The 21459-nt window shown below is 39.3% G+C and overlaps 1 protein-coding gene and 1 long non-coding RNA gene across 2 annotated transcripts in view; one reads left to right on the top strand and one right to left on the bottom strand.

The window, feature by feature from the left end:
* Positions 1 to 5013: 5013 nt before the first annotated feature.
* The window catches only part of SPMIP2 (sperm microtubule inner protein 2), a 70043-nt gene continuing 53597 nt past the window's right edge, over positions 5014 to 21459 (bottom strand). The window contains exon 3 of the mRNA XM_060179189.1: positions 5014 to 5076. Within this exon, the coding sequence (XP_060035172.1) occupies positions 5014 to 5076 (63 nt within the window). The remainder of the gene's footprint in view (positions 5077 to 21459) is intronic.
* On the top strand, positions 12491 to 17321 carry LOC132534742 (uncharacterized). The gene is made up of 3 exons (XR_009546451.1): positions 12491 to 12614; positions 13838 to 13892; positions 16956 to 17321. It is a non-coding gene; the product is annotated as an uncharacterized LOC132534742 (long non-coding RNA).

The following is a 21459-nucleotide window of genomic DNA, read 5'->3' as shown; positions in this document are numbered from 1 at the left end:
AACAGAAGTCACCATTTTTAAAAGTTGAGTAGTATTCCATTGTGTATATATACCACAACTTGCTCAGCCACTCATCTGTTGTTGTTGGAGACTGCATTGCTTCCAGGTTTTGGCTATTACAAATTGTGCTGCTGTGAACATAGGTGTACACAGTCATTCTGGATGGTTGTGTTTGGTTCCTTAGGATATATCCCCAGGAGAGGAATTGCAGAGTCATAGAGTAGGTCCACTTTTAGCCTTCTGAGAGTTCTCTAGACTGCTCCCCACAGAGGTTGGATCAATTAATCTTTTCAATTCTGAGTACTCACATACAGTAGATCTTCGCTTGCTGTTTGCTGAAACATATCTTCATTGGTCATTAAGGTAGAGTCAATTGTATAACATGCCACTGATTTAGTAACAGCTTTAAAGGAGGAAGAAAACAGAGGCACCACTTTTGTCCACTACATTTGTAAACACCTATTATAAAACATATCCTCCTTTCAAGAAAGTTTCCAAAAAATGTAAAGTATGCACCAGAATGAAGGAAATCCTGTAATTGTCCTCTACTGAATTTCTAGTTTCAGAAACACAGTGGACTCTTGCCTCCATTATGTCACACACAAAGGTTCTTCAGCCTTGGTTGCATTGGCTCAAATAGTCAAACAGTGCTTTCCTGAGAGCACTTCCAAATATTTATCTGTTATTGTACTCTTGGATTTCTACTTCCTTGTATTAAACCCCCACACACACTTTGAAAATAATCAGTGACTTTTATAACCTGTAGAGTTAAGGGCCTGACCTTCTAGACGCCTTCTCCCTTCAGTGACTCACATTCATCTTGTCCTCAGTAGACACATCTTCTCAAACCTCACTGAATAGCAGAATCATTTGAGGTTTTTTTTTTTTTTTTTTTTTTTTTGCCTTCAGGGTTGGGGCTCGGTGCCTGGACCAGGCATTCACTGTTCCTGGAGGCCATTTTTTCCCCATTTTTGTTGCTTTGTTGTTACTCTTGTTGTTGTCAATATTGTTGTCATTGCTGTTGTTGTTGCTGGACAGGACAGAGAGAAATCAAGAGAGGAGGGGAGACAGAAAGGGGGAGAGAAAGACAAGACACCTGCAGACCTGCTTCACCACCAGTGAAACAACCTCCTTACAGGTGGGGAACCAGGGGCTTGGACAGGATCCCCTTACTGGTCCTTGCGCTTCGTGCCATGTGCGCTTATCCCGCCTGGTCTCTGAGGGCCTTTTAATAATGCCCATTTCTAGATCCCAATCCAGATAAAAGGCATTAATTGGCTTGAACTCAAAGATTAGTTCTCTGATCCTTAGTCATGTCACTTAGCCTCTGATAGTCTATTACCTTACCTGCAAAAGTTTGAGGGAAAAAAAAGGCCTTAAAATCTGCTTCATCAGATAGTTTCAGGTGGCAGACAGTAGCACACTTGGGTAAGTGCACATGTGCAAGGACCTGAGTTTAAGCCCCCAGTCCCTGCCTTCAGGGAGAAAGCATCACATGTAGCGAAGTAGTGCTGTAAATATCTCTTTGTCTCTCCCTCTCTATCTCCCTTCTCTTTCATTTTCTGTCCTATCAAATTTAATAAAGTTTTTTTTTAAAAAAATTAGTTTTGAACAGTCTCACTCCCTAGCATAATATCAAATATTGTCTACTCTCTTCTCTATTTTGTAAAGTCTATTTAATGTTATGTTGATGTTGGGTATTATACAGCAAATCCTAATAAAGGAATTTTTCAAAGTTAACCCAATTACCAAACAATGTGATTATAACAATAACTGTCTATTGTCTTCTTGAACCCTAAGACAGCAGGAACCTCACATTTCCACTATAGAGCCTCTATTTCCCCCAGTCCTGGAACCTTAGGATGGAGCACACTTTCCTGCATGCTTCTCTCAATTCATACCAAATGATATTGCATCCGCTGATCCCAACTTAATCAACACAAGAAGTACCACCTCAGCATGTTTCTTTCACTTGAGACTGTGTCCAGAGACGTCAGGCATGGAATGTCAACCCTTCACCCTCATTACTCAGGTGAGACCTTTCCTTTCATAGTATTTTCTAATTCCATTCCAGGCGGTTCACTTCCTAACAAAGTCCCAAAACCTAGATATAGACCAGGTCCTGTGAGATAGAGTACATGTTCACACTTATCCATAAACTAGGGCAAAATATATACCTGAAAGCAGAAGTATACAAGAGTCTGCAGTGAGTACCCTCCAACACTTCATCTGCACTATTCCAGCCTTTAGGTCCATGATTGTTCCAACAGTTTGTTTGGCTTTGTATGTTAACTCTCTTTTCAGCCACCAGGTTCCAGATGCCAGCATGATGCCGACCAGACTTCCCTGGACAGACGATCCCACCAGTGTGTCCTGGAGCTCTGCTTCCCCAGAGACCCACCCTACTCAGGAAAGAGAGAGGCAGGCTAGGAGTATGGATCAACCAGTCAATGCCCATGTTCAGCAGGGAAGCAATTACTAGAAGCCAGACCTCCCACCTTCTGCATCCCACAATGACATTGGGTCCATACTCCCAGAGGAGTAAAGAATAGGAAAGCTATCAGGGGATGGGATGGGATATGGAGATCTGGAGGTGGGAATTGTGTGGAGTTGTACCCTCTTGACCTATGGTTTTGTTAATGTCTCCTTTTTAAAACAAATAAATAAATCCTAACACACCAAAAAAAGGTCTATTTAATGAGTCATTTTTAACTCTTTTATTTTTATTTTTTATGATCTCTACTTATTTATTGGATAGAGACAGCCAGAAATGGAGAGGGAAAGGGATGATAGAAAGGGAGCGATATAGAGAGACACTATCAACATGGCTTAACCACTTGCAAAGCTTTCCCTCTGCAGGTGGGGGCCAGGGGCTCAAACTCAGGTAATATGTAAGGACACATTGTAACACGCAACCAGGCACACCAGCAGCTGGCCCTTTAATGAGTCTATTTAATGTCTCTCTCCTCACCAGGAATACAAGCTCCAATAATGGCATATTCTGAGTCTATCTTGTTCACCACTGTGATTTGGAATCTAGAGTGAACACTAACAATGGATGACAGACATGAACACTGATGGGGAAGCTAAGTACCGCCTAAGATAGCCATCACTTTAATCTAGAAGGTCTATCTCAGTCAGAATCCCAGAGCATCTCCCCAGCCGAACAGTGAGACAGGAATCTCCTAAGATGTCGATTTGCTTAGAATCTCAAGAGGTCAAACAATAGCACATCTGATTGAACTACACATTACCATGTGCAAGGATCCAGGTTCAAGCCCCAGCTTTCCACCTACATGGGGAAAAGTTTCACAGTGGTGAAGCATGACAGCAGGTTATCTCTTTCTCCCTTTCAATTTCTCCCTCCCCTTTCAATCTCTCTCTGTTCTGTCAAGTAAGAACACACACACACACACACACACACACACACACACACACACACACACACACACACACACAAGTGGGGGTAGGGGGGCATGCCCAGCTGCCAGGAGCAGTGAACTTGTCATGCAAGTAACAATTCACAGTGATAACTGGTAGCAAATAATAATAATTATCTCAGGAGGATAGAAACATTCAGGGTATTGGTGCCTGACTACATAGGACTAGGACTTGAGCCAATGGTTTGTTATAAATATGATATTTTTAAAAACTTGTAAAATTATAGTTGTCTTTATAATTAGTTATTCAACATATATAAGTTGATATTTTACATGCATTTGATTAGATATATCTGTGCTCAATTTTCCAATTGAATTCTTAAGTACAAATTACTTTTGAAAGATGATTTGCATACCTGCAATCTGGTACAGTACCCCAGAAAATAACATAATCAATATCCTTTCATCCAAGGAAATTGTTCAGAATTTTAATATTTCTCAGATGCTTTCTACATAAACAATTTTTTAATGTTTAAGTAAGTGCATCAAATCTTCACACTTTCATCACAAAATGCTTGTGAAGGTTACCTTGATTTTCAACGACCTAGACTGTTTCTCTTTGAATGGAAATATTTGATAGGATATTTTCAGATATTTATCTGCAATGTTGTTTAAACAAATAAAGTATAATATATTAATGAGAGCATTATTTTGCATGCAATACACTGTAACTATGTTTCTACAGCTTTAAACAGGTATATGCTTAGACGTTATAGTAATTGAGCAACGAGATCTTTCATTGCCCAGGAATTGTCTCATAATAATTTAAATTTTTTTTTCAGGGAGTTTGAAGTCTTGTCTCTCTGGTACAATTTATTTTGCTATGGTATAGTAGAGAGAAATAAAATCCATTGATTTTTGCACATATGAATAGCTATGCCCCTCAGCTATTAAAATTAATTAAAAGTGAGATGAACTAGGCCTCAGAAAACCTCACCTTTAAATATTTAAGAATAACAAAGATATTATTGACAATGCAATCTTTTAAGAGCAATGCTGAGTGATCTCTTCCCTCTACAGAATCTGAATTATATGTTACATCTGGATAACAAGCCCGTGTTTTGTTCTTTTTCTGTAATTTCACATACCTTGAGTTAGACATGTTTAATTTAGCTTAAAGACTGCCCTAAGATATCATGAATTCAAGCCATTATGTGACTTAGGTAGGATTACATTTATTAACCAAGATTACTCATTATAGTGGTTTCTAAGCCAACGGCATGAAATGAGTTCTTTTTAAACCCCCTAAAAAGGTATTGTTGTTTTTTTCTTCTCAGAATTATTTATATAGTTAAAGCTAACCTACCCATCCAATTGTCACTCTTAATAGGCTTGGCTCTATTTTTATTTTAACAGTTGCTTCTTCTGTTTGGCTTATTCCTTCCTTCCCTTAATTAAAACCTAGTAGATACTGAAAGTTCATGTATTTATTCGACATAAAAATTCATGAATTTACAAAGAGACTGCATGAAATAAAAATAAAGGAGGAGCAACAAAAATCTAAAATCCTGTTACTAATTTAGAAAAAGAACTCATTAAGTAATTACTTCATTGAAAGTTTGTTAATATGTGCTTACCATGGATTTTGGTATCTGTGGCCATTTTTAGCAATAGCACCTAGACTTGGTTCTTCATACTGTAGAACAAAGAAAATTAATATTCCTTAATTCTAGTACAAAGAGACACCAACATGACTACAAATCTATGTTTCTAGTCAAAAAGGCAATAAGAGAAATTAAACAGGAAATGAAAAATTGATTAAAGAAGATGGCTTTGGATTCCTGGACTGAGAATAAAAAAAGGACAGGCAGTGAAATAAAGATGACCTTTTGTGCTATGTGTTTCCTTTCTGTAAAAGGACAGGTATTGGGTAGGAAAAAGAATGAAGTTCCTAATGTCTAAACTCCTTTGTGACTTTATAAGTTGATGTTTCAATTAGCAGGCAGTCTAAAGTACTATTTGTCCTTTTAATTCAGTTTAGCTCTTTTCACTTTAGCTAACTTCACAAAACTAAAAATGTGGTGGTGATCACGTGTTAAGAGCTGGGATAAAGATTGAGAGGTACAGCGAAGATCTAAAAATTCCCTTCAGAAAACATAATGTAGAAGAGTGATATTTGGTACCTTAGAACAAGTTTTCATATTGAAAAACAATCCCCATCTCCTCTCCTGTACCTTGAAATGACCTGTGATGGAGTTAGTGACCTCAATTACTTGATTCCTTTCTCCCCAAGAAACAAGTCAATGGATGACACACTTTATAAGTTTCCATCAGGTACAGGCTGTCAGATTTATACTGAAAAGGCTTAGATCTATCATACATTTCTCTATTTTCTATAGCAGGCTTAAGAGAGAGTGTCAAAGTATTTCACTTCAGTGATTCATTGCTCTGGCTGGTGGTGCTGGGAACTGAACCTGGGACCTTGGAGCCCCAGGCATGAAAGTCTTTGTGTAAAACCATTATGCTGTCTACCTAGCCCACAAAAAAGAAATTTTACTTACTATTTTATTAAAATAAAAAGCTATACTTACATCAAAATGTAGCAAAATTATATAAATGTATTTATCAAAGGAGCTTTTTAAATTTTTCTCCCCTTTTTCCTCAAACTTTGGTTTAGAAGGATTCCTGATTATGCCCATGGTTTCTAATCAACTGCTTCCAAGTTATTTGTGTTGGAAAAGTCACTCTATTTACTCAGGTTCTTTAAAACCTATTCAATAAATGAAAGAAGGGACAAAATTAAAACAAAATTTGCCCTTCTGTTCCACAGAAAAATTTTAAAGTGCTGATCTATTTATAATGGAAAGATTACAGCATAACTTTTTTTCAGTTGAATTCTCACATGTGATTCCCTGAAAGCTGACCTAGTTGATCCATATACTTCAACAACATTTTGGACTCATTTTCTAAGTGTGGAGGAAGCTTTGATTTGCTCTCATTTGCAGTAACAAAATGTATCTTCTTAATCTAGAAAAACATTTCTTAGAAACAGCCAAGAGTCTGTTGTCTCCACTCCCTCCCTTTCTTCTATAGCTACTGATGTCATAGATGTTTTGTTATGTAAAATAACTTGTTCCCTTTCTAAATTTATTTTTTTAATTTAAAAGTATTTTCTTTTATTTTTGGATAGAGATAGAGAGAAATTGAAAGGGAAGAGGGAGATTGAAAGGGAGAGAGACCACTTGCAAAGCTTCCTGCCCTGCAGGCTAGGACTCGGGACCTGAACTGAGGTCCTTGAACACTGTAACATGTGCTCCTGGGTGTGTCACTGCGCCGTCCTGCTATCGCCATTTATTAATGAGATCCATCATGATTTATTTGGATAGTCATACTCACTGTGGTATTAAATATAATGAAATTCAGTCAGTGGGATTAGTTTTTACTGATCACTTGCTATTAAGAGCAAGGAAAAGACTGATGTTAGAAATGAGTTTGACATCTTCATAGAAATCAGCTAGTTAGTTCTTTTGTATATTAAGGAAATTAGCTAGAATCTTTTATAATCATTTTGAATGTTTTCAGCTTGCAAAAATAATAATTCCAAATTGGATATTTCCAATTAAGCATTTTTAAAATAAGTCTAGGTGTTAATTAAGGGGAAATACCAGTTAACCATAGTCAGATATGTGAGTTAGACACATTTCTGAAATGAGTCAGAAACTGTTAAACTTGAACGAAGTTAATCATAGACATTTGGGGCTCATTCTAGATGACAGTAAATATCATTGCTTAATATTTTCACTTTAATCTTAAACCACTTCTAGTTTAGTCTTGCCATACTTAGAGGAAATCTTTTTGGAAATGATCACTGAGAAATCTGCTTGGTTTGTTGCTATAGTTGACCCCAGATGCTTTTCTTAATTGATCCAATTTTGGCTTTTCTGTCCTGAAAGAATCATTTCTCCACTTCTCTGACAAGGAGTTTCTTTCTCACCAGTAGAATAAATACAATGGCAATGCATTTCAAGAATGCATAGACACATGGGGACTTCTCTGTGCCTCTTCCTCCCGTAACACAGAGCTCTTAGTACCAACCAAGTAAGTGAAAAGCCCCCAAGGCTACCTTTTCTTATGCTAATGTATTTTTTTTTCCTTCACTTGCCTCAATTTGCAAAATATTACTGTTAACCCTTTCGGTGCCTTTCTTCCCACAGCCAGTGAGGAATGTTCTCACTGTGATAGCTGGGTCACCAAATTGCATAATAATGTTGCCTGTTCTAGACTGGAGCTATTGGAGGAAAAAAAAAAAGGGGGGAGGCAGAGAGGCCTTTGTGTGGATGAAGCATGGGAAGTATTCATTATATATTCAGAGCATGACTAGAAACAAAGCAATACTTTCTGGGGGAAAAAAGTGTTTAAGGCATGGATTCTGTGATGCATTTTTCTTATTAAAAAGCTAGAAGGGAACAATGCAGAGGCCCATACTTCATTTTATGCGTTGTCATATATGGGCTTGAATGCCAAAAAGAATTATATCCCCCGCCCCCTTTTTAAGAGTACTGTTACTAGATAATTTGAATTAGTAAATCAAGTTTCTTTCTGCAAGGAGACTCAACACTGGATTTTCTGAGTCTGTTGGCTACAATACCAGTATTTCTGTTTTCTGTGGAATGCCCAAATAGTGAACAATGTATTCCATCATGTTCTATTATGTTTGTAATAACGTATTCACAAATCCAGGCAGACAAAATATGGTGTACATAGACACATTAATAATACTAGATCTCATTTATTGAGACATTATACTAGGTACAATGTTAAGAGCTTTACAGGCAAATCTCACTTAATCTATTTAATAATATCCTATAGTATCATTATAATTCCTGCACAGGGAAGAATTCTAACATAGTCCTCAAAATTCTCACCCTTCAATATATACACATCTTTCCCCAGAGTTCAACAAAATACTAATCTAGGCACTGCTGTGAAGGGATTTCACAGATGTAATTAGGATTCCAAATCAGCTCTTTTTAAGAACTTAATCAGGTGAGTTCTTAAAAGGATCTGAGTTCTTTCTGGCAACGAGTATTAGAAGCAACAAGGGGATTGACAAGAGGGAGAGTCTCTACTGGTTTTAAAGATGGAAGGGAACATGGGCAGTTCCTAGATGCTAAGAATGGTCCCTGCACGAAAGTCGGTAAAGAAAAGGAACTTCAGTCCTATAATCACTAGGAACTAAAATCCACCACAACCACCTGAACTCAGAAGAGACTCCAAGTCTCCGGTGCCACCATGGTCCCAACCAGCACCAAGTGAGGCTGGCTGTTCAGTCCTACAGAACCGTGAGCAGTAAGTGAATGCTGCTTTCAGTGGCTGGATTTTTGCTAATTTGCTATGTCCTGTTAAATAAAAATGAATACATCCTCCATTTTATAGATGGGAAAGCTGAAACTTTATATAGAAAGAAGACACAGGGGGCCAGGCGGTGGCGCACCTGGTTGAGTGCACACATTGCAGTGCACAAGGACCTGGGTTCAAGCCCCTGGTCCCCACCTGCAAGGGGAAAGCTTCACGAGTGGTAGAGTAGGGCTGCAGGTGTCTCTCTGTCTCTCCCTTTTTCCATCTCCCCCTCCCCCCTCTCAATTTCTGGCTGTCTCTTCCAATAAATAAATAAAGATTAAAAAAAAAATTTTTTAAAGAAAGAAAACACAGAAGAGTGATTAGCATCAAAGACAAAAGGATAAAATAGTTATTTAACCGGTCACCTATGCTTGTAAATCACATTCTCTTTTTCATTAAGGCCACAAAGTTTTGCCCTAAAAAAGTATCATGAATCCTAGCAGCCTCATTTGTATTTCAGTTCATGATGCACAGGGCTTTTCTTTTACATCAAAACTAAAAAACAAACAAACAAACAAAAAAACACGGGAGTCGGGCTGTAGCGCAGCAGGTTAAGCGCAGGTGGCGCAAAGCACAAGGACCGGCATAAGGATCCCGGTTCGAACCCCGGCTCCCCACCTGCAGGGGAGTCGCTTCACAGGCGGTGAAGCAGGTCTGCAGGTGTCTATCTTTCTCTCCTCCTGTCTTCCCCTCCTCTCTCCATTTCTCTCTGTCCTATCCAACAACGACAACAACAATAATAGCTACAACAATAAAACAAGGGCAACAAGAGGGAATAAATAAATAAAATAAATATTTAAAAAAAAAATTAAAAAAAAAAAACTTGTTGGGATTTGTGATGAGTTACCAGAGTGGGATAATGATCTCTAATAGTCTGAAATCTGAGCTGATTCAACTATTCAGGCTACAGAAAAACTAGACAAGATCTTCCCAGTTCTCTTTCTCTTTCTCTTTCTGAGTGTGTGTGTGTGTTCAGTACACAGTTTTTGAAATATAGTCCAGTGCCTATTTTGCAACCGTTCTCACCCTTAGAGTTTTCTCCTACGTTTGGCACTGTTGTTAATTCAAAGGTTAAGGAGTGTGCTTCTTCCAAGTTAATTGTCCAATTAGCTTTAAAATACAGAATTACACTAGGGTTGGTAATGCAGGCATTGTGAGCAGTAACAGTATAACTAAGTCTCAATAAGAAAAAAAAAAAAAGGGAAGTAGTTTCTAAGTGGCTTTATTGATTAACTGAGGAGCAGAATAATTTTCAACTTAATGTGTGCTTAAAAATTAATTTCTTGGAGTCGGGCGGTAGCGCAGCCTTTAAGTGCATGTGGCGCAAAGCTCAAGGACTGGTGCAAGGATCCCGGTTCGAGCCCCCGGCTCCCCACCTGCAGGGGAGTCGCTTCACAGGCAGTGAAGCAGGTCTGCAGGTGTCTATCTTTCTCTCCCCCTCTCTGTCTTCCCCTCCTCTCTCCATTTCTCTCTGTCCTATCCAACAATGATGACATCAATAACAACAACAATAATAACTACAACAATAAAAACAACAAGGGCAACAAAATGGAAAATAAATAAATATAATAAAAAATTAATTTCTTCCCTTTTACAACTTGGTCTCTCAGCAAAGACACTATGTGGAAAAAGGAACCAGAGTTTCCATCTCCCATTACATATTGCCAGTATTCCACCCTAACCAAGGCAACAAGAAGTGGTGATATTGATGTCCATTCAAAGCCAAATCAGACAGACTGCAGTCTTCAACTGTGTAAGGAGATTATCTGGATTGTGGCTGAGATTGTCCAGTCCAACCACTAACAATAATCATACTAAAATTTCAATCACACAAAGACACTTGTCTCTGAATCTTCCCTAGTGACAGAAACTCACAGTTGGTTCCCCCATAATCTTTATTTTCAGTGTCATGTTCTTATGCTCAGTGACATAGCTGGGGCCATATAGCAGGGACGGGACCCTGAGAGCTGATGCATTCTTTTCAATTTGCTCAAATAAGATTCCTTGATATGTTACATTCAGTCCTGGAAAGTGAATAGCTAGCTCCTGATGAGAGTCTCATTGACTGTATATGCATTTTAATCAACACAGCTAAGGTGTTTCTGGGAGTGCTATATAATAATAGTAGTAAGGAGAAGGAAAATCCTATATTTATAATGATTTAAGAATTCTCTCCCCTCCCCACCCCCTGCAAAGTTCTTTAAAACCCAGGATAAATGCCAGCTTTAGGAAACAGATGTCCTAATATTTTAACCACCTGTGCCTAGGGTATTAGACCACACACATGTTTTGAGATTCTTTTACAATATACTTCAAGAAGCCCAACTATAAAGTCAGATTTTGGATTTACCAGAATCCACACTATTTATTATGCTTGCTTTTTTTTTCTTCATATCTCCCTATTATGATCAAACAATATTTGTTGAAAACTTATGAAAACTTATGGCATATGCTTAATTACTTACTAACTTTAAAATGTGCCTTTTTTTTTTTTTTTTAGCAAAAGTGATGTTTATACTTTGGCATACACTTGAGATGCTATGTTGCACTTTAAAAAATTTATTAACCAACATGGTGTATTTTTACCCTTCCTTAGTTAAGGGCTAAAATCACCCACTAGGATCTAAATTACACTCGAGTTCTTTTTCTTCCTTCTTTTCTTTCTTTCTCTTTCTTTCTTTCTTTCTTCCTTTCTTCCTTCCTTCCTTCCCTCCTTCCTTTCTCTCTCTTTTCTTTTTTCACATTCTCCACCCTAACAAAAGAGGTAAAAATTAAAATTAAAATTTCACCCCCCCCAACTTTACAGTAATTGTCAGTAAAGTCACCTTAACAAGAGAAAGCCCTGGTTTAGTTGAGGGACCAAGTCACTATGGCTGGAAGCACAGAGATGTGATCATGTGTCCCAACCACCAACAGAGATACTGCCCATTGCAAAGCCAGGATTAGGAGCTGAGAGATAGCTGACCTAGTAGAACACACACTTTACTATGTACGATAGGTTCAAGCCCCTAGCCACCTCATGGAAGCACTACACAAAGCAGAAGCTTCATAAGCAAACCCAGCATTTTGCACGAATGGCTTTAAACACAGCTCAGAGTGTGTGTGGATCTGAGCCATGTGCTTTCCTTATCCTTTGTGTGGTCTGTGAAGGAAAGGAAGCTTCAAACATAAAATGCATTTTCTTTTTGTTTATCTGTGATTAATAGTTTGTTACAAGATCGTAAGATTACAACGTACAACTTCACACCACACCCACCATTAAAGTTCTGTGTCCCTGTGCTTCCAGCATCACCATAGGTCTCATGAGTATCACAGTTCACTTGTTTCTGTTTTGTTTGAAATTTTTTTTGCAAGTTCATGTAAATCAGATCTCTAGATTCCATATATGAATGAAACCATCTGCTAGTTGTCTTTCATCTCTTTATTTATTTTGCTAAGCATAATCACCTCCTATTCCATCCATTTGTCCCAAAGAACACAGCATCATCATTTTTTACTACAGAGTAGCATTCTATGGAACACGTTTCTCATAACTTCTTCAGCCAGTCATCTGATGATGGGCATTTAGGTTGCTTCCACTCTTTGGCTATTGTGAATAATGCAGCTATGAACATAAAGGTGCATGTGTCCCTTCTAATTAGCACATAAGTGTCCAATGCCCAAGAGTGGTATTGCTGCATCATAAGGTGAGTCCATGTTTATTTGTTTAAGGGCTCTCCATACAGTCTTTTAAAGAGGCTGCGCCAGTCTGCATTCCTACCAGCAGTGAAGCGAGTTGTCTTTTTCTCCAACACCTACCCTTTCCTGGTTTGTTGATAGAAGCCCTTCTCTCAGGTATGAGATGGTATCAACTACTCAGAGTAGTTTTAATTTGCATTTCTCTAGTGATAAGTGAAGTGGAGCAGTTCTTCATGTGTCTGTGGGTCGTGTGTATCTCTTTAGAAAATCGTCTGTTTAGTTCTTTGGCTTACTTTTTTACTGGGTTCATAAAATACATTTTCTAAAAGTTCAGATGGAAGTTAAGAATTTAGAAGGAAATAACTTCCTTCAATTTGTATCAGAAATCTTATAAAGCTAAGTTCTGAAATAAAAGTAAAAGAGACATAGTATCTAAGTAAAAGGAGAGTACTGGTGTTAAAATATTATTTTCAAGAATCTTAGCAAATGTCTCTGCATCCTTACAAGGGGTCAACATGTGGCACTCCCTGAGGAATGACGCATAGGATCAGAAAGCACATTACTTTCTCAGCACTTCAGAATGAAAGGTGCTAATACAATTACTTCTATATTAAATCACAAATTGTTAGGATGCAAATAATTCTATCTAGTGTGTGGTGAGAACTAAAAACAGTCTCACTAGGGAAAGAAAACACAGCCCCAGAAGCACACCTAATTCTAGGAAAGCTATTGACTATTTTGCTTTCACAACTGGTTGAAAAAGAAAGCTTTATAACATTAAAAAAAATTTTTTTTTTGTTACTGATGCTGTCGTTGAAGCGCGCCACGTGCACTTAACCCAATGCGCTACCGCCCAACTCCCGCTTTATAACATTTTAAAAGTCTTTTAAGGGAGTCAGGCAGTAGCAGTGCAGTGGGTTGCGTGCACATGGTGCAAAGCGCAAGGACCAGCTAAGGATCCTAGTTTGAGCCCCCGGCTCCCCATCTGCAGGGGAGTCACTTCACAGGCGGTGAAGTAGATCTGCAAGTGACTATCTTTCTCTCCCCCTCTCTGTCTTCCCCTCCTCTTTCCATTTCTCTCTGTCCTATCCAACAACAACATTAGCAATAACAACAACAATAATAAAACAAGGGCAACAAAAGGGAATGAATAAATATTTAAAAATAAATAAATAAATCTGTGGGGAAAAAAAAGTCTTTTATGTTGATAGTAACATCTGGAGATAAGGCATATTAATTGGTGATTGAGATTCGCCCAAAATGAGCCCAAAGGTAACTAAGATGTGTAGCCTGGAAAAAACAAACAGGAATTCTGAAATATATGATTGGTAGTCTGCATACTGATCTACTCAACACTGAAGATAACTTTTTTTCACCAGATGAATTTGAAGAATTTCCAGGACACGGTTCTCTGAGTGGATAGTCTGAATAAAGGTACTGGTTCAGACTGGGACAAAGAGAAAAAGGGAACCTTGCTGTCTTCTCTTCTTTTTCCCACGATGCTAGAGACTATATCTGATGCATTTTTAAACACTCTATTAAGACAGACCTGAGCAGAATAGAGAGATAGCATAATGGTTATACAGGAAGACTTTCATGTCTGAGGCACCTAAGGTCCCCAAAGCAAAGGGCTCTGGGGACAGAAGGAAAGGGACAGATGAAGGTCCCTAGACTAGGGTCGTAGTGTGTCTCCTAGACACCAGTCAAGGGGAGATGAGAGGCTGTGCTTCTGTGTTCAAAGACTATACTACTGGGGCCAAGTGGTGGTGCACCAGGTTAAGTGCACACAGTCCAAAGCATAAGGATCCCTGTTTGAATCCCCGGCTCCCCACCTGCAGGAGGGTCGCTTCACAAGTGAAGCAGGTCTGCAAGTGTTTTTCTCTGTCCCACTCTATATTTCCCTCCCCTCTCAATTTCTCTCTGTCCTATCCAAAAAAAATTTTTAAAAATGGCCACAGGAGCAGTGAATTCGTAGTGCCAGCACTGAGCCCTCGCCATAACTGAACAATAATCCTGGAGGCAAAAAAAAAAAAGACCACACTATGAACCATTAAACACCCAATAAAAAATTTAAAGTCAAACTAAGCTAAGTAATAATTAATTAACATAAATTCTAGAGCTGGGGAGATAGCATAATGATTATGCAGAAAGACTTATTCTTTTTTTTTTTTTAAAGATTTTATTTATTTATGAGAAACATAGGAGGAGAGAGAAAGAACCAGACATCACTCTGGCCCATGTGCTGCCGGGGATGGAACGCGGGACCTCGTGCTAGAGAGTCCAAAGCTTTACCACTGCGCCACCTCCCGGACCACAGAAAGACATTCTTGAGGCACCAAAGGGCCCAGTTCTTTCCCCAGCACCAGCAGACTCTGGAGTTTAGCACTGTTCAGGTAAAAAAATAAATAATATAAAATAAAATCTAACACTGGAGAGATAGCAAAATGGTTATGCAAAAAGACTTTTATGCCCGAGGCACTAAAAGTCCTAATTTCCACTCTCAGCACCACCATAAACCAGAGCAGAGCAGTAGACTGGTAAATAAAATTAAATTCTTTATAAAAAAAAAAAAAGAAAAATGAACATGGTAAGATGCTTATTAAGTAAAAAAAGAAAAATCCAAAATATAGAAAGGCTATTTCCTTTTAAATTTTATTTATTTGTTTATTTTAATGAGAGAAGAATGATTAAGAGTACTGCTCAGCTCTAGTTTATGGTGGTGCTGGGTTATTGAACCTGGAACTTCAGAGCCTCAGGCATGAAAATCTTTTTTGCATAGCCATTACACTATCTCCCCAATTCCAAAGCTCTATTGTATTATACCACCTAACAAATATTCTGCTGATAGCTACTAATAATTCAGTTCAATACCATGAACAAAGTGCACAGTATGCAAATGTAAAAAATGGGAGAAAATGGAAAGAACCCTGAAGAAAATACTGCATGTGTTATTACAGAAGGCAACTGGCATTGACGCCAGCCAGACTGTGTTTTCAGACAAATGCTATCATAGATGTGCACTCTACCCTCTGACTCCATTCAAACGTTCTGGCTTCATTTCTTCCCCTTTCATCTCATGCCCCCTCTACTCCCACTACAATTGCTTGAGAGCAGGTGGTCTGGGTTAAAACCTGACTCTACCACTGATTAGTAGTGTGGCCTCCAACAAGGAACCATGCCTGTCAACATCTCAGTTTCTTCAAATATAAGATGGAAGTAGTCACAGTACCCTCTTCCAGTAGTAAATTCTTAGCCAATAGCCTGCTCTTTCTATGTTGAGTTTCTCTAAGAAAGTTCTTAGTGAGACTGTCTAATAAAACAGTCAACCTTGGGTTGGGTTACTCATAATCATGAAGACACACAACAGCTCATGAAAGCCTGCCCAAATGGCTATAAAACTGTCACAGAGAAGCCCTCTGTACTTTGTAACTGCAAAATCTATGGCAGTTAAAAGTGAGGCAGAAATTTCAAAGATTTTACTTTTTTTATGACATTGAATCACATTAATATGTGGAGATGTTCCCATAGATCTCTGTTCTGCTTTCATAGCCAACCCTCCCTTTTATGTATTTCCCATACTGTATGATATATTGGCTATAAAATATGTTATGAGTCATTGATTTACTAGTATCTTTGGAATCACAACTATGAAGAATTAGTCATCAAGTCCAGCATGATGCTATTTCTGTGGGAAAACTAAATTATGTAAACCATTTGGTCACGAGGTCAGAGAACAGGAGCAGAAGGTGGGCATTAGGAAGCAGTTGATTCTGTTGAGATCTGGGTTCCAAAAAGGTAGAGAGAGGACACATGCCCAGCTAAGTAGCAGGCACATTCTCAGTTCTATGCATGGAAAACTCGGGTTTAAGTTTCCACCTATAGGGGAAGTTTCATGAGTAGTGGGGCAGTTATAGGGGTCTCTCTGTCTCCATTCCCCTCTTGATCTCTTTCATTGTCAAAAACCAAAACAAACAAAAACACTTGAAACAATAGAATCATTCAGGCATCAAAACCTAGTGATAATCCTGGTGAGAAGAAAAGATAGAAGGAAGAACCCCCCTCAATTAAGCATAATTAGAATTAAGACATAGGAACTATATACACCCTTGTAACCTTATAAATCCTTATACATTTTTTTAAAATAATAAAATCAAGATATGGGGAGCCTGGAGGTGGCACACCAGATTAAGCACATGTTACAATGTGCAAGGGCCTAGGAAGGAAGGAAGGAAGGAAGGAAGGAAGGAAAGAAGGAAGGAAGAAAGGAAGAAAGGAAGAAAGGAAGAAAGGAAGAAAGAAAGAAAGAAAGAAAGAAAGAAAGAAAGAAAGAAAGAAAGAAAGGAAGGAAGGTCATGGGCCCCTTGGAATAGACCTAAAATAGACCTAATAGCTTTTTCCCAAACGGAGATTCCCAAATCTTCATCTGCAATATTCTTGCCTTTAGGTTCATGATTAGCCAACAATTTGTTCTGCTTTATATCTTAACTCTTCGTTCAGACACCAGGTTCCAGATGCTACCATGATGCCAATCTGACTTCCCTGGGCAGATGATCCCACCAATGTGTCCTGGAACCCCGCCTCCCCAGAGCCCTACCCCACTAGGGAAAGAGAGAGAGACAGGCTGGGAATATGGATCGACCTGCCAACACCCATGTTCAGCGGGGAAGCAATTACAGAAGCCAGACCTTCAACCTTCTGCACCCCATAATGATCCTGAGTCCATACTCTCAGAGGGATAATGAATAGGAACGCTTTTGGGGGTTGGTGGGGGATGGGATAGGGAGTTCCGGTGTGTGGAATTGTACCCCTCTCTTATCCTATGGTCTTGTCAATATCTCCATTTTATAAATTAAAAAAATTTAAAAAATCATTTCCAACTAGGTTACTTAGTAATATTATGAAAAAATTATACGAGATTATATCTTTTTTAAAAATCGATGTCCTGTTTCATATACATGCATGCTATTATGACATTGCAGTGCATATAAGTAGGAATTAGCTTAACACAAAAAAATAGAGGAAAAAAACTCATAGTGTGATTTTTACTGACTTCTGTGACATGAGGAAACTTTTCAGGTGTCACTTAGCCTGAAAGCTATTATCTCTCTACCAAAATCCACATCATCTGTGGGATGTGTGTTCTTCCAAATGGGGAGAAGATTCTGGGTAGGAAGCAGTTGCCCTGAAGTAGTTGCCCTGGGCATTTTACTCACACTCTGTTGGAGGCACCTGAGTTTGCTCAGCCCGTCACCAGTCTTGTACAAACCTGGAACAGTTACATTAGGAAAAACAACTGTTTGTGCTATACAAATCCAAAGGTTGGTGCTTAAAACCAGCCTGAGCAATTGCAATGAGAAACCCTGAGAAGTCTCTGAAGATAGACTAAAAAACAATAATACCATCTGGATTCAGGAAATTACAGACAAGGAAGGTGGAAACATGTGGAAGATGCTCACTAAGACAAAGAACCAGAGAAAGAACAAGAACATTTTCCTAATCTGCATTCCACTGAGCAATTTGTCAGTTCCCAGAAAGAAAATACATGAGATACTGCCAAGACCTCTATATTTTATTTGTGATTAAGAAAGCTTTTTAAAAATGCATGCAGTGTGTGTGTGTGTGTGTGTGTGTGTGTGTGTGTATCAATTCAGGTTTCAACCCATGCCAAGTCTTACTGAACAGAAATAGTTGTCTAAAGAATCCAAAACTTAGGCTTAATTAAAAAACTAACCCTGTCATCTGTCCTGGATGTGGTAGGTGGACCATGTTCTGAGTGCAAGGGAGAAGTACAAGCTTAATGACAAAACCTAAGAACTTATCTGGTGGGTACATTACATACTTAATTACTAATACATGTAGTAATTCTCATTATAAAGTCCTAATTGAGGCAATCCTTCAAGGCATTGCTTGAGATTGTTACCTGAGGCAGGGCAATCCTTAAAATAATTATTGTATGGGGGCGGGTTGTAGTACAGTGGACTAAGGGCACAGAGTGCAAAAGGGCAGGACTTGCCTAAGGATACCAGTTCAAGCTCCCTGCTTCCCACCTGCAGGGGAGTCGCATCACAAGCGGTGAAGCAGGTCTGCAGGTGTCTATCTTTCTCTCTCCCTGTCTTCCCTTCCTCTCTCTGTCCTATCCAACAACAACAGCAATAACAACAATAACAGCAGCAACAACAACAGTGGAAAAAATATATATATGGCCACCAGAGCACTGGGTTCATAGTGCTGGCACTGAGCCCCAGCGATAGCCCTGGAGGCAAAAAAAAATTATTGTCAAGATAAGAGGGTTCAGGGAGTCAGGCGGTAGCACAGTGAATTAAGCACATGTGGTGCAAAGCATAAGGACCGGCGTAAGGATCCCGGTTCGAGCCCCTGGCTCCCCACCTGCAGGGGAGTCGTTTCACAGGCGGTGAAGCAGGTCTGCAGGTGTCTATCTTTCTCTCCCCCTCTCTGTCTTCCCTTCCTCTCTCCATTTCTCTCTGTCCTCTCCAACAACGATGACATCAATAATAACTACAACAATAAAACAACAAGGAGAACAAAAGGGAATAAATAACTATTAAAAAAAGAATAATAAAAAAGATAAGAGGGTTCAATATCATCATATTGCCAGATGATAAGCAATATCTTTTTTCCTTTTCTCCCTTTCTTTCTTTTTCCAATTCCAATACCATTTTATAGAGAAAATGTTGATTTCCAGGATTTTTGTTGTCACAAGGTACATTTCCACATTTCTCTAAGATTGGCATCAGTATATTTCACCCACAACCAGACCATCATCTTGTTCTGCTGTAGGGTTTAGGCCCCAGTTTCCACTTAGTGCTCTTTCCTTCTCCCTTCTGAGTTTCCAAATCTGCTGTGATGAATACAGTCCAGTGAGGATTCATCCTGCATTGTCTTTTGCTTTGTTTCTTAGTTCCTATCTATGAAAGAGTATCTGGTATTCATCCTCCTTCTGTCTTGCTCAATATGAATTTCCCTACATCCACCCATGTTGTAGTAAAGGAGAATATACCATCATTCCACTTATTTATTTACTCACTTCCTTATTATTGTATAGAGGCAGAGATAAACTGAGCAGGGAGGAAGGGGGAGATAGAGAAGGAAAGAGGGTGGTCTGGGAGGTGGCCCAGTGGATAAATTATTGTACTCGTAAGCATGAGATTCTGAGTTCAATCCCTGGCAGCACATGTAGCAGAGTGATGTCTAGTTCTTTCCCTCCCTCCTATCTTTCTCATTAATAAATAAATAAAGTCTTTAAGAGAGAGAGAGAAAGAGAGAGAGAGCAAGAAAGGGAATGAGGCAGAGAGACCTCTGCAGCCCTGCCTCACCACTTGTGAAGCTTCCCCCCTGCAAGTAGGGGCCAGGGGCTTGAACCTGGGTTCTTGCACACTGTTATGTGTGCACTTAATCAGGTGAGCCACCACCTGACCCCTGGGTCATAATTTCTTACCACTGTGTAGTTCTCCACTGAGTATCCATGCCACAACTTCTATGACCATTAATCTGGCTAAACAGTATCTCTTCCTGCATGTACCAAACAAGAGCAGTGTCTGAATGTGCCAATGATTGAAGGGGAAAAACTAACAGATGACTCACAGAATCCCACAGGGATCAGGAGGCCACTGCTACAAAACAGGACAGTGACTTAAAGGCATCTGTGGGAATATGAACAGGAGAAATAGAATAAATATCTTCCTGCAGGCTGGTAAGACAATTCACCTGGAAGGATGCCTCCTGTGCCGCGGCTGTGAGCTGGGTTCAAGTCCAGCCCCACTTCACTGGGAGACTCCTCGGTGATGTAGTGTCTTCCTCTGTCTCTATCGGGAAAAAAATCCTCCCAGAGCAGTGAAGCCCTGATGATAATAAATAAATAAATACATCATCTTTTTTGGAAGGTTAACTTGTGATTGACATCTTTTCTGGATTCTCAGCCTACTCAGAGAGGGAGGAAGAAAAAGAGAATCAAGAAATGTTTGAATGTGCTTCACTTGAGAGGGCAAATGTGTTCTTGAGTTAAAGATGAAGAAAGAAGAAAAGCTCTCCACCCTCAAGATGGGCAGACAGATTGCAAGCTGTGTACAAAAGCAGGGCATCACCCAAAGAGAAGCAATAAGGCAGCAAAAGTTCTGGACTCTGTTCAAACCAGCTGTCTAGCTTCAGGGCTGTACTCTTCTTGCTGGTGGCCAGTTTTGATATATAATCAAGTCTCTGGTCTTCATCTTTGCTGCCTCAGGGAAACAGGACACCATTTAAGAACCTGATGGCTCATTGTGTTTAACTGCAACTGAGCCACGTTAAATGCTGCAACCACAGTACCCATAGGTGAAAACTGGAAGTCAGCCACATGCCAGGCATTGTGCTTTGTGCATTGCTCATGTTCTCATATTTAATCCTCACAAGACAACAATCATAATATTAAACATGCAGCGCTTGATTTCTGCCAGACACTATTCCCAGGACTTCACAAATATTAGCTTGTTTATCAGCAACTGTCTATAAGGTAAATGCTAAAACTCATAATAAAGAAATGGAAGCACAGAGGTTAAGCAACTTGGTCAAGGTCATTCACATACAGTAGATGACGACTAGGATAGGATGCACTTATAAAGAGGGCACTTTTATTTTATTTTTATTTATTTTATTTTTTATTTTTTTATATTTATTTTATTTATTTATTCCCTTTTGTTGCCCTTGTTGTTTTATTGTTGTAGTTATTATTGTTGTTGTTGTTGTTGGATAGGACAGAGAGAAATGGAGAGAGGAGGGGAAGACAGAGAGGAGGAGAGAAAGATAGACACCTGCAGACCTGCTTCACCGCCTGTGAAGCGACTCCCCTGCAGGTGGGGAGCCGGGGTTCAAACCGGGATCCTTATGCCGGTCCTTGTGCTTTGCGCCACCTGCGCTTAACCCGCTGCGCTACAGCCCGACTCCCAAGAGGGCACTTTTAAATACTTACGTGAAAGAGGAAGGAGCAGAGACAGAGAGGTGAACGCAA

The sequence above is a fragment of the Erinaceus europaeus genome, chromosome 19 (genome assembly GCF_950295315.1).
Source record: "Erinaceus europaeus chromosome 19, mEriEur2.1, whole genome shotgun sequence".
NCBI classification, from domain to species: domain Eukaryota; kingdom Metazoa; phylum Chordata; class Mammalia; order Eulipotyphla; family Erinaceidae; genus Erinaceus; species Erinaceus europaeus.
This window is presented reverse-complemented; position numbering and strand designations above follow the sequence as displayed.